Source organism: Anser cygnoides, chromosome 19 (assembly GCF_040182565.1).
Source record: "Anser cygnoides isolate HZ-2024a breed goose chromosome 19, Taihu_goose_T2T_genome, whole genome shotgun sequence".
Taxonomy (NCBI): Eukaryota; Metazoa; Chordata; class Aves; order Anseriformes; family Anatidae; genus Anser; species Anser cygnoides.
The window spans coordinates 8,317,700-8,332,240 of NC_089891.1; the positions used below are offsets into that span (position 1 = coordinate 8,317,700).

Below are 14,541 nucleotides of genomic sequence, written 5' to 3' on the forward strand. Positions count from 1 at the left end.
TAAAAAATCAGTTAATTTAGAATAGCCACTTTCCTTGTAAGCACAGTTCCCAATCCAAATCCCAATCCCAAAGTAGAAGCAATATCAAACTGAAGAACCATCCAACACAATGTAAACTCCTACACTATGCAAAAAAAGGCCAACAAACTCAGTGTTCTGGGTCTTCTTTACATCAGCCTGTTGGTATTTGTATATAACTGTGAGAGTCTTATTTTAGCAACAGAGAAAACAAATGTACATTTAAACAAAATTTCCGGTGATCTCTCATTTGGTATGATATGGACTAAAAGGGAGATTGCTATGCTAGCTATTTTTTGTAGATCTCTTCGCAGTGGTCCATGGACCATAATTCAGGGGCTTCCAGAGGGAATAATGTATGCCCTGTAGATGACCAAAGGACGAGTGCAATGGAAAGACAGGTCCTCGGTGCCTTCAGACTGGCATCCACTGCCTCTTCTCTGCCAATTCATCTGCTTTCCTCTTGTGAGACAGGACAACAGCTCTGGAGGAGATTCAGAAGGAGGCACTGCTAGTGTGGGCCAAGAGATCCTCGGCACAGGAGGAGGAAGATGAGGGTATGGACTTCATGCTGCCTTAGGCTTCCCCATCTGGCACAGTCTCACCATGAAAGTCTTTTGTCCCATAAGCAGGTTTGGTTTGGCCTGTTACGGCAGTGGAAACCTTCTTTGGGTTCATTTGTCAGTTTGAACCAGTCTTTACTCGGATCTGCCCAATGTGTCGGAGCAGTGCAGTGACACAAGGCAGGCAGGCTTACAGCCGCTTGCAGGCCCGATGCCTTGACGCGAGGTGGTTGTGAGGCAGGCAGGCGATGCTGGGGGGCTGACCCCCTGCCTGACAGGCTGTGGCCGACTGACGGACAGACGAACAGACGGCTGTGCTGGGCAGCCCCAGTGTAAGGGGCTGTTAGTGGTCTTTGTGTCAGACCTGGGCCCTGTCACAGGGGCAGCTTTTTGTGTCCGTCTTCCCATCCATTCATCCACCCCCCCCAAAATATACATGCGCACTTGCACGTACACACACCCAGTTTCACTGTGATTTGTTCCCGGATTGAATTAAGCCAAAAGAACAAAGAGAAAAGCTGAGAGACTGTTTCCACACAGACCATAGGCAGGGACTCTGTCCTCTCAGAAACCAGCCCTCTGTTTGTCCCTGCTTGCCTCACCTGATTCAATCAAAGCACAACGAAAGGTCTTCTGTTTCCAGCCCTAACTCCCTCCTATCCCACCCGCTCAGCTTTCTTCCACATGGATTCTTTCCACTTTGCCCCATGTTCTCCAAAATGCCAGAAAGTGCGATTCCTTTTTTTCTCCCCTTGAGTAGGCATTAAAGCTGGAAGCAAAGACACTTCTGTCTCATCAGAGAGGGAGAGAATAACTGTTCAAACATGCTTTTGAAACAGGCACACATTTTGAAGTGCACATCAAACTTTATGACACTTCTTTTAGAATTGTGGATTCTATTCTCCTTACATAAATTTTGGCGAAGCAATTTTCCATGTCCGCATACATGCAGACTGCCCTCTTCCTGGGTTTGGGGAGGCTAGGTCTCCATTCATTGAGTGGCACATGGTTTCTTAATGTGAGCTTGCATTTTTGGATGCTTGCATCTTCAATTTTAGCTGAAGGTTCTTTTGAAAATGTAACTCTAAATAAGAAACTAGAGTTTATGGAGCTTTTCAGTTAAATGCAAACACTTAGTGCTAATTTGAGCAAAACGAAGTTACTTTATTTACCAATATGTGCAGATCATGCAGTTCATTATTCCACCCTAAAAATTTTAGGACAGTTGAAGTGATGTATTTATAGTTCCTAAGTACCCCAGACTAATAACAATCAATTTGAGCAGTGGCATTCATTGTTTGTGTGATAGCAAAGGAGATCAGAAGGAGAGGTATGTAGGCAGTAAAATCTGGTCATGAGGCAAATGAAGTGAACAATGTCGGAATGCCGATGTTATGGTAAATGCTGATCTTGATTTTCAGTAACTACTACAATTGTTTGCAACATCTAATCAGCACTGTCACAACGTGGGTGAATACAACCAACTACTGCAATCTACGGTTAGTAAGTTTGCCTACATAATATGTAGCCTCATTATACAGGGAGATGTTTGTACACTGCTTGCTGTAGTGGGACTTGAGTTTTAGCAGGGAACATTAGGCACTTCTGAAAATGAATTACAAAAATAAAAGGAAATTACCAGAAATGGCATAAGCTGATAAATAACTAGAATCTTTTGTAGTCCTTTTCCACTGATAATGCTTTGTAACCATCTCTTACGAGTCTGAGGTAGCAGAAGAGCAAAGGTGAAAATAAATGAAAGACATGTGCGGGCTTAAATTGGAGCAATAGTTAAGGAAAAAGTGACCTTGCTGTCATTTCATATATTTTTTTGTCTTATTTAATTCAAAGAGTCATGTTTTAAAAAAGCACGTTTTGGTACTTCTGTTGTCTCTGTGCTTCTCTGTCTGTGCTAGTGATTTACTGTGTGTAACACAGGGCTGTAACCTGTTTCTCTCTGCTTAGGCGAGTCGTTCTGGGCACATGTGTGTCCTGCTGCTGAAAGACTGGAGCCACAGGTGCTGTTCACCTCAGGCCTGCTCTTGAGAGGGTGTGGTTTCAACAGCAAAGCACATGGAGCAGAATTAAAAGCCTGGGAACAAATTAACTAGGTGGCTTGAACATTTGTAATCCCTGGTAAATAGGAAATAGATGAGCATCTGAAATGATGGAAGCAGCCTCCTCCTGTCCCTTGGCAACCATGAATTTCAGACCATGCAGGATGATGGTTCCTTTCCAAAGCAGAACTGAAGGTGTGTCAGCAGTCTGGGTGCATAAATAATGCTGCAGCCATTAGTAAGCCCGGTCACTGTGTTGTCTGTGCTAGAACCCTGCCTCCTGGGGATGGATCCTAGCCAAAGTTAAAGCAACGTCCTCTGCTGAAATCTACTGTCAAGCTATTTTCATTGAGGGAAACCCCTGCTTCTTTTTTGGATGGGATGAAATACTGTGAGTACCGTTGGTGTAGATCACCTCAAGGTGCAGCTGGAATGATTACTACACAGGCTGGCTTGTGGCAGAGCTAAATGAGATAACCACAGTATACACCCTTAGACGTATTAGTAGCATTGGGTAAGAACACTTAAGTCTCCGTTTACAGGTTAACCACAACTACAGAATTTAGCAGGTGGAAGAGGCTGTGCAGCTGATGAAGAACTCTTACCTGCGCTGAAGTATTCCCAGTTCAATAAAGCTGGCATGGAAAGAGAAATGAGACAGTCTAATTCACTCTAAAAGTTTGAGGTGAGAAAAAGATGTTTTTGACTCCAAAGGCTGTCATAAGCTATTGCATCTATGAACTATTCTTTACTCAGGTGGGAAGCTATATCTGGTGCAATCACACATAATGAGTTCTGTAGGCATCCACCAAAAAATAAATAAATTGTCTTACTATCAGCTGAAGGGATTTTGGTCTTTGACTGTTTTTGTGACTGTTCACTTTGCTGAAAGTCATTGCACTGAAGTGCCTTTTTAGAAATGCTTTTAGTCCCAAAGCCATATTAATATTTAAAATGTTTTTTCTCCAGCAGTGCAACAGCTGTGCAATGTGAAATAGAAAATGTTTTTTCTCACTTTCCCTGGGCATCTCTAAAGCATCAAATGGTAAATAGAGAGAAGGAGGGAGAAAAAGTAAAAATGAAAGATTTTGTTTCTGCTATGGCTCTTATCTAAAACACCAAATATTAACCCTCTGCCAAATCCCCTTCAGAGCTGTAGATTTGATGTTGGCAAAACTTTGTGTTTCACCGAAATGCATCCAAATACTCAGGACTTGAAAATGAATAACTCTGGGCAGAAAAGGTTCTTGAAAAAAGTAATTTCTGCATCTGGAATGCTGACATGCAATTCAGATCTATCCACTGTTAAAACATAAGCTTAATTTCTGTAACTTAGACTACATAAAAATATCTGTAAACATAAGTATACATAAATAAGCATAGATATAAATAATCTTCATTTATTTCTTTGTTTTGCTTTTGCTTTTATATGAAGTTTGTTGCAGATTTGTTGCCTGTGAGACTGAAATTGTGGTTTTTACAACTGAAAAATTAATAAATGTATATGCATGGTCAGCAAAGCTGAATGCAGCAATCTATGGACCACCATGTTGTCCCATGCTACCTCTTGCCCCCAGACTTCAGCCTGGCCCTCCTTAGAAATGGCCATAAATATCAGAATTGGAAACAGGGTATGTCACTTGTCTTGGAACAACTCCCTCCCTTTTAAAAAAAAAAAAAAAAATACTGTGGTTTCATGTTGAGCCTACACTGTGCTGGATTGCCTATTTGCTAGAATAAGGGTAGTTATATCAGCTCAAAGTTCATTGAACCTTTTCTCTTTTTACTGTTTTTCATTTTAGTACACATATTTACCCCCAGTCCTGAAAAAGGATTAAAATGCCAGGAAGGAGACAGATCACTCAGCATTTCTAATCACATACCAGAAATCTCAAGATGCATAGTTCTCACAAGATTTTCTACTCGTTGTAGACCTTAAAAGGCTCAGATAACCTTCTGAAGTCCACTCTGATCTCTGTAGTCATTAAAAAATAAGTTGTTGGGTTGTTTTTTGGTTTGTTTTTTTTTTTTTTTTTACTGAGAATCTAAGCGAGATTCCTACTGCAGTGGTCACATTCAATCAATCCAGTTTCCCTCCACAGTTTCAGAGGTTATTTTTATATTCATTCATCAAGACAGAGAAAAAGAAACCTTCATTCAAAACCAGATTCTAACATTCAAAACAAAGCTCTAACTACTGGGAAAAAAGAAAAAAAGCCCAAAGTACTGCAGGGAAACATTTCCATACACATTATTTCATTTCAAATTGTCATGTGCATTTGCTTTGTCTCATTCTTTCATGTTCACTTTTCAGAAATACTCCAGAGAAGTAGCACTGCCATCGTAGGTAGAAGAGTATACTCACCTGTTTGGCCTCCATGAGAAGTGGGGAAGTACTGTATCATCTAAACTACGAAAAGGTAATTTTAATTTTGCATTTTTCATTACCTTCACCACTGTGAAAGTGGACTTCAAATAAACTAAGTTATTGACTTGATTTCAGCGACCGTTCTGGAAATACCAGTCTTAGTAATTAAGTACTTCTAGGGCATGTTCTTCTGCACGGTAAGGTAGTCTTCTAGAAATAACCAGTTAGTTGAACTGTCAAATTGCTTAGTGGCAATATTATAGCTACTTCATATAATACTTATCAGGCTTTGATTAAGTCTTTTAGTCTTGGCCTTGCTGAAGTTGATGCTTTTAAAAGCACAGCCTTTGTCTCTTTTTGCTGGGTTGTTGCATATTTAAATTAAAGTTGATATTATTTATCTACCTTTTTAAAGAGGGGTACTACATTTCAAGCCCTGGGCATAGACTGGTTTTCCAGTACTGGTTTGTACAGAACCTAACACATAGTCCCCTAAGCTACTAAAGATAATAAAGGTAGTAAGATAATGTCGTGCCACAAAGGGTGATGCTTTCGCTATATAGTTTGTCTGCAGCTTACAGTTTGGGGTTACTGAAAATAGATCAAAAGAGAGTCATTGTGAGAGTGAAGAACAACTGCAGACACACAACATCCATTCCTAGTATCTGTATTTTAATGACAGACAGTAGAAAGTCACAAGCCTCTACAATGTGCGCTGTAAAAACTTCCAAATGTTTCTTTCTATGACATAATGGGGTGCTCCCATATAACAAGGCAGACACTATGGTAACATCCATTTTCACTACAATCTTGGATCCAAAGGGGAAAAAAATTGAGCATTTGCTAAAGGTCTTTTTTTTTTTTCCTGTGACTTTTAATCTCAATCATCTGAGCTGAACGTTTTAGAAAAGGAGTAAAAAATCAAGAGGGGAGAAGGAGGGATGCAGAATATTTCGAGTCAAATGGCCGTTGAGGGCTGTGGTGCAGTTTTGTGCAGAAACAGTGGCATCTAGTGGACAGTTTTTCACACGAAAAGAGACAATGTTATCAGGCACTGAATATAAAGCAAGTCAGGCAGTGATGAAAGCTAACGCTATCTTTATCTTTTTCATAGGTGAAAGATTTTCCTAAGTCTGTTGTAACATTTTTCTGTAAAAGCATTTGGAAATCAACTATTCTGCCAATTTTCCCATCCTCAGCATACAACTTGCAGAACACTTGTTCTTCTTTTTTTTTTTCATTATATTAAACCCTCTCATGGCATTCAGATGTAAATTCTAATGACTTAGTGTTATACAGATTATCAAAAATCTTCATCCAGCAGAAAAGCTAATGGCTTGCATGCATGTGAAGAAGTCTATCATTTTCCCCGTGATTTCAGACATGAATAAATGCAAACTTTCAGCTAGTCCTTGAATACACTTATTTAGCTCATCTTTAGATGATTTCAAGTGCAGCATGGCCTTGAGGGAAAGACCTGGATAAAGGAAGAGAATAAAAACACAATGGAGCAGCCACACTGAAGGACTTTGGAAAAAGTTTAATTATATAATTTCTGTAGATAAAACTAAGTATAATGTTTATGCAGTGTTAACCTTTTATGCTAATTGATGTATGAGTTATTGTACTGTCAAAAAATGTCTAATGCAGTCGTAATCTTGCTGTCTGTCTCTTTAGACTGCGCTATTTGCCAGTGCTGAGCAAGCTTCCAAAGATCAGCTGTGCTGTAACACCTTTCTTCTTCTTTGGCTGTCTCTCATGTAGGTTGAAGGAGTGTTTCTCTGTTAACTTGTAGGGCCTAAATTAGTTTGTATGAATGGAGAACTTGGCTTCTTAAATCCGGCAGAATAGTTGGATGTCTTAAAATTAAATATCTTAAGTTCTTCATCCGCTTACTCTCTCTGTTTCAAACTTTCTTATATAGTGTCCTTTCTTATATAGCTGTTCTTGTTTTGACGGACCAAGAGTTACTTCAATGATCTGTTCCACCACAGAACAGAAGTGCAGCTACCTGTAAGAGAGCGTTTACTTCTGTAAAGTGTAAATGCTAGAATTTTAGAAACACTTGTAATGGTTTTGATTTGAATCTGAGTGCAAATGTGAGTTGGCTCTTTAGCCTATTGGCCAGATGAATCAGCCTGAGGCAAATGTGAGGTAAATAATACAAACAACGTACCTTTTTTTTTTTCCCTTACAAAGTGGGAGAGAGCACAGAACAGGGAGGGGTCTGTAAGCACATCATCTGTGTTCCTAGTTTTCTCCTTGTAAGTTAGACATAATATTACTTAGCCTTTCTGTGGAGATTCCTTTGAGATCGCTCAATCCTAATGTGGAAAAGCAATCTTAAAAGCAGTAAGCAATCTCAATTCCACATTTGCATTAGGATTAGCTCAGTGTTACTGAGGTAGACCTAGCAGCTACAATTTAACCTTACTAATTATCTAACCTGTGACTGAATATAGCTAGGTGGGTGTTCTGTTATTTCAGACAAGTACTTAAATAGACTTTCACTGGGTGAAATTTGGCATAATTGGGATCGGCATGATTTTTTTCTCTAAGCAAGAGAAAACAGAGCCAGGATTTCCCCTAATGATGTTAACTTCTATGGAGATATGCAAATTGAGATCTATGTGGCATAGAGTATTATAAATGAAGCATACAATAGCCCTGATTATACTTTTTTACACTCCCAGATTTAATCTATGATTCCATCTTGACGTTAGGGGAAAGTAAGCCTTTGATGCTTTGAGATTTAAATTATTTCCTTGGAGTCATCCAAGAGAGCTGTCTTACTGGAAGGACAGTTGTTCTATTTCAGCCTACCAAATGCTCTGTTGATGCAGTAATTATCATATGTATCTTCAATGGATTGGTTTTTATTTTGTTACCTGTCATCAGGCTCTTAGTGTGACTGCAGTGAAGAACTCTGAAAGTTACTTTGTTCTGTCCATAACTAATTCTATTGCCATTACAAATCATGACTGTCAGGTAAAAGCCATCAAGACATTTCTTATGTTGTTTGCAGGTATCATATGTTCACTATTTAACTGTACAAGAAATTCTATACCAAGGCATAAGTTTTGAAGGCACACAGGAAGAAAAGGGATGGCCGAATACATGTGGCTGACCTGGCAGAATTATAAAAGAGTGGGAAAAGTTGTACAGAAAAACTATAAAATGATTATACTACACCTTCTTCCTTCTCACCTACTGATCCTATAAAGTCCTCACTTTGAAATACTTGCAATACAAATAGAAATCACTTTGCAATACCGAGCCTCAATTCCAGTGATCTTCTTCAGCATATCGTATGGGAGCGTAGCATAACGAAATCATCTGAAAATGTATTTGAATCAAGCATTTATTATGAAGTAATACATGAAATACTCATCAGGCAATGAAACATAGATCCGTGTTGCATAAATGTTGTGTCTTCATACAATTTTGGTTTTTAACCTACAAAGCTAAAATCAATGTTTCCTCCAAAGTCCAGAAAGGTGGCCTTCAGTTTACTTGAGGACTAATTGGTGATTTTTCCTTGCCCATTCCTCAGAACTTGGAGGAAACCCTTGATTTATTTATCTATGCATGCAATACTTGTTTTCCCTACTGGTAGAATATGTGTGTTGGTCTATAATATATCTAGCCATTTATGTTTGGAACTTTTGCCATATCAGTAGGATTATACTGTATTGCAAAGAGGTTCAGCTCTACAATGAGCACATAGCCAATGCAGGAATAACCTTGTCCTTAACACAATCATAATACGTATCCTCTTCAGTGACCATGAAGAGATCTGCAAAAAAAAAAAAAGGCAAATATAATTAAAACACAGATAGAGATTAGCCCTACTAATAACATACAAAGGGCATCAAATCTTTTAAGCATTTTTCTAACAATTCTTCACCTCACTGTCAGCAGGGTAGAAGTGAGCCAGCTTTCAATTGTCTCAGCTGGAAGATTTTTTGAAAACTGCCAACTTACCTCCTAGGGCTAAGGTCTGGGAATTTTGTGGTTTTGTTTTTAAATAAGTGTCAGACCTTTGGCTTACTGTGGATTAGCGTAACTCCGTTGAAGCCTGCCACAACATCCAAGTTTTTAAAGGTCTTTAGATACATACAGGTACAGATGCATACCTAGTAGAATTTTAAGCAGATGAACTTTCTATCTTTCAACTCAGATCAGCCCTGACAGATACCATCTCTGTATTTTAATGCTTAAGTGCTTTTTAAAGTATAGCCCTAAATCTGCAATTTTTATGTTAAGAAATTAACTGTGAGTAATATAGCATCACTTTATGGTGATAATTCTAAGTGACAAATTTCATGTCTGTTTAGAGAACGTTAGGGGGAAGGCTTATCCTGTTACAAAAATACACAAATATGGTTATATCTTCTTTTTTGGCAACCAAAACAGCCATTGGGAATTGGAAGAGTTTAGGATTAATACGTACATTTTACAAGCTTATACCTGTCTTACCACCACCCCCACCCCCACCCCAGATTCACAGTTTCTGAATGTAGTGATAAGTTTGAATAACTGTGTGCAAAATACACAAGGAAAAATAGGATGACCATAGCACAAACCTAATGTGCATGACATTCTATTGGCACGTGGTATATTGTTACCAATTGGCTTATGAGTAGTGTCTGCTTTCTGGCTGCGCTTTGGAGTATATTTTCCCATTTAACTTTATGATGCATATGATGAACAGAGGCAGTAAAGCAAATTATGCTGTCTATTACACTGATGTTGAAAATGATAAACAGAACTAGTAACCCATACAAGCACCATGAAAATGTTCTGTGTTAATGCTTACCAGCATGTGTACTAAGCAGTGAATTCCATTTAAAAAATCAGCAGTTAGCAGATTATTGCAGATGAGATACTGAAGAACAAGCTCAACTCTTAGCAGATCAGACTGTATCTCAGATATCTCAAGGATGAAGACTATGAGTTTCATCCTGCCACAGTCTTACTGGAAGCTAAGTGAACAAGTACAAGACTTAAATAGTTGAAAAATAGTTGGAAAAAAAGCATAAGCAGACAGAAAAGAAACTGGAACAATGTCAAGCAATGTTAATAAGAATGTTGTGTAGTCACCAACTTATATCCATATAGCAGATAAATGCACAACCAAATGTTTTATTGATATGAACAGAACTACACGGGCACAGCTGATGCTTAAGGCTGTTATGTTTCCTGCCACTGTTCTGTTCTATTGCCAGACACCTTTCAGTGCAAGGTGCTTCCTCCAGCCATTGTTTATTCTCTCCTCTTCCAGTTTGTGGTTCTGCCTTTATTCTTAAAAAAAAAAAAAAAAAAAAAAAAAAAAAAAAGTATGCACTGTATATATATATTTATATACCAATTGCAGGGTAGCCAAAACTGTTAGATTGGATGGACTAAATCCCTGTTGCAGTGTGGGAAGCAATGTGGATTCAACCAGTGTTCAAGGAATTGTTCTTCTGATCTCTGCTCCAAGCGCTGGATGTAAAGCATATGCTCCTATTTAAAGACAAGAAAATGTAATTTAATTATGCAATCACTCAGGTCTGATGTCAGGCTAATGAACCAGGATAATTTTACAGTATTCACAAGAGTAATGAATTTACTCCTGAAAATGAGCAAACATAATGAGATGGGGTTGCGAATCAGTTTGTCCCAATGTAGCAATACTTAATGATTGACATAATCCGCCATATTAGTAAACATGTTGAGCACGAATTTTGCAATAATATTCATAAATTAAGAATTCCACACACACATTTCTTATTGGCATATCTACACAGAAACCTCTGGGGGTACAGAAGGAGTCTCACAGACAGGTCTGTTGCATCCTCTTTTGAAAATTGATTCCTGCTGATTAAAAAGCATTAAACCTTTATAGGATCATGTGGCAGTGCTCTGAGGGGGTCCAGTAAGCACTATCCATCAGTGCTGATTGGTCTTTGTGTGATAGATAAATAATGTGAATTTCCCATAGTAACATATAGGTTTTATGGTGTAAGCAATGAGTTCTCAAATTAAGTGAGCCATGTGCCAAAAACTTGACCTCCATTGGGAAGAAAATGTGCTTTTAAAAAAGTTACAGTTTCAGTGCATGTGGGCTTATAACCTTTGTGTATATGAGATATATTTTTTTCAAAATGTACCCCATTGCTTAGCACACTGAGCATTGTAGCAATGGAAGCTGTAGTGTAAACCTTTTGCAGTGGCCAAGTATTCCTTCTGTCATCCAGTTATCTGCTCTTTGAGCTGCTCAGAGGGTTGGTGCACGGGAGGGCAGCAGGAAGCATTGGTGTCCTGCCTTATACTGTGCTCTGTGTTCCTCACAGTGCAAAGGAACTTGGCTCAAATCCCTTAGTGAAGCTGCTTTATGAACTTGAAGAGAACAGGACTATATGACCGTGAAGATCCTACTTGATAAAAGTAGGGCCTCAGTCAAAGGAAGATTAAAATATGCTAATATTATAAATGACATTTTTAAATAATAAGAGATGGCAGATCTTGTTGTCTGTAAGTGAACAGGCGTTTTTAGTGAAACAGCACTGTGGAAGTCAAACTGTTCCACAAAGAATTGCAAATTAAATTCCCTAGCTCAGCATGATCTGGCCTAGTACAAACAGTTTTTGCTTAAAATAGCTGAACAGAGGCAGGTTCATCCCAGCACTAACTTCATTCCGCTACAAGGAATCCATGCAAAATCAGTTTTTCTCTTTGAGACTGTGGTAGAATTGTGCACAGGGATACAGTGGCCATGACCCTTCATTCACAGTGGTAAATCTCTATGTTCAACGTGGCAGGGGGGATGGATTTTTAATTGAAAGATATTTCCTTTTCTACTGAAAATCTTGACACTTAGTGAGAAAAACAAATACTCCATGTTTTGGTTTTCTTACAGAAAGAGAGTGTTGCTATATAGAAAAAAAAAAATCAATTGGAATTTCTCATCAAAAAAGAGTTCAACAAAGTGTTTGCCAGTCCAGTCATGGTACCATGGAAAGTGGCCAGGATATAGCAACAGAGGTCAGTAATCAAATGCTTCTCTAGCCCTAATTCCCTCTACTCTCCACATGTACATATGTAACTGCCTGTAATACAGAATGTAACTTGATCCAACTTCACTGTTTTAGTTATTTTATATTGAAGATATTTACTATATAATGTACTATGTAATCATGGTGGTATACTAAGCATAAGCATGGATGGGATGCATTCCCACTAATTTGAGAAAACTACAAGGCTTACTTAGAACAACATGGAAACCAACCCAATCTTGAATGTTGTAGGGTGTTGTAAAGCCCATGCCTACTTGACAAAGAAGTGTGTACATCAGAAGTGGTGTATGGCCAGCCACTAACTATAGGAAAGAGAAAACCACTTGCTGTCTCTGCAAGCCTGGCACACAGTGACCTCAGTCTTGGGAGGTATACAGTGCTCTTCATGCCCTATGGGTATACAGTGCTCTTCATGCCCTATGGAGTTCAGAAGTGTTCATTCAGCACCTTGCTAAACTGAGCTCCTTGTATTCATCATACATGCACAATCTATTGTGTGCTTTCTGGCTTCTGTGGTTTTTGCCTCTTCAGAACCATGTAATTCTTGCACAGTTTATTTACTTTGGAAAGAAATAGGCACTAATTTTAAAATACCTTAAGTGGCTCTTGAGAAGTGCAGAATTATATGTTACATCTTGTCAAAGCAAGTAAAACAGAAGCCTTCTAAATTCTTTTATTTCTTTCTTTTGTTGTAAAATGGTTTAGAAATGAATAAATGTAAATATTACTTGCAAAAATAATGCTGTTGCATTAAGCTAGCAGCTAAAAATGCCTACAATGTCATAACAAACTATCCAATATGTAGCATTCATATAAAAGTGAATGAAAGTAAGTGATTTTAACAGCTAGTTTAAAACTACCTCAATCTCCACACTGACCGCTGACACCTGCATCTCCTTTCTGCCTTGAGTGCAGAATGTACTGTAAGTGGAAGACATTTCCTGTTATTTAGTTTTTCAGGAACAACCTGATGAACTCCACATTTCTAGAAATGAAAAGCCACTTTCTTCTCAATAATTTAATCGGCATTTTTGAACCGTGATAAATAATTTCCACATTCTGCAAGCATACGCTTCCTGAGCAAAGTTCAGCATTTTCAGAATGCTACGTGACAGTAATTGAAAGAATGCAAAGGAGATTTTTAATATTTTGCAGAGCTCAGCTGCTTTAAAAGATGATATTCATAACTTACTGCTTAAAATTATATCTATAGAAATCTAATATTAAGCACATTTTTCTTTCCTTTTTTTTTGTTAATGTAATTTAAAAATATCATAAATCACCCTCATTGGCTCATCAGGGAAACCAGCTTTTCTTCGTCTGTCTTCACGACGAGTTCTCAGAATCTGTTTGGCTTCTTTTTCAGTCAAAATTGGTGAAGTCTCTAAAGATGGAAAAGCAGAAATTAGTTATGAAATTACGATAAAGTTAATGTTTTACCTGTCAGTTGTAAAACCAAATGTCTCCAAACCTTATTTTTATCTATATACAAAGTGTTCTTTCATTACAGCCCCTTCCCAGGGGATATTGCATTCCAGGCGATATGAGTGGAATTTTAAACCATTTTTTTTAACTTGGGCTTTCTATAGTCTGGTTCTATCAGTATGAAACAAACCGTACATATTAATGTTACTGTCTAAAATGAGAAAATATAATAGCACCATCTAACCAATAACATCAGTAACTCTTCCAATTCTTTGTTCTTTTCTGCATTGCTTTACTTTCTGGAATTATTTTTCTAATGAGTTAGAATTTGTTGCAAAGGAGAGATTGAATTGAACATTTAACTTTCAGGACCTTGGTAAAATAATATTAAAATTGTAAGCTCATAAAATAAAGCATTTTGGTTTTAGAATAAATGACTGCAGTGTTCTAATGCAGAGAGTAAAATATCTAATACAGTAGCACAACCGTTAAAAAACAAATCATGTAAAGCCTGCAATATAAAAGTAGTTAAATATTAAAAATGAAATATGAGGACACTAAAATACAAATTACTAATATTATGCTAATATGCTCTGCTGCTATACTCTGTAATTACATACATATACAGTTTTATTTTATATAAACTCCTACCTGTAAAAGTGGTCATGAGGACCAGAAAGAAGATAAACACAAGTAACTTCTTCATTTTGATTCTGCTTTCTCTCAGTCTGTTCCAAAATGAATAACACTGACTGAGGCATTAGCCTATTTGAAGTAGCTACGTCAGTCACAGATGTTTGTTTATGCTTTAACTAATTTGACTTATAGTATGATTTTGAAGACATCTGGCCTGAAGTTTTGAATATGGCTATTATCTGTTCAAACATTCTCAGCATAACTCTGTTCCTGAGGGAAAGAAAATAGAAGACTATTTTTCCACTTCAGGTTTCTGAGTTATGCTGGATATTTTAAATTTGTGAAAATAGGACCCATTACCTTTCATTTAGCATAGCAAGCTGTGGTTTCAGGTGCCTAAGAAAAACAATTGA

At 37.8% G+C, this 14,541-nt stretch overlaps 1 protein-coding gene across 1 annotated transcript; it reads right to left on the reverse strand.

The window, feature by feature from the left end:
- Nucleotides 1-8,271: 8,271 nt before the first annotated feature.
- On the reverse strand, nt 8,272-14,311 carry C19H17orf67 (chromosome 19 C17orf67 homolog). The gene is made up of 4 exons (XM_013179147.3): nt 14,144-14,311; nt 13,351-13,451; nt 10,375-10,514; nt 8,272-8,802 (listed from the first exon to the last, which is right to left on the reverse strand). The coding sequence occupies exons 1-3, from the start codon at nt 14,196-14,198 to the stop codon at nt 10,398-10,400; spliced, it is 273 nt and encodes a 90-aa protein (XP_013034601.1). The 5' UTR covers nt 14,199-14,311; the 3' UTR covers nt 8,272-8,802; nt 10,375-10,397.
- Nucleotides 14,312-14,541: the final 230 nt, after the last annotated feature.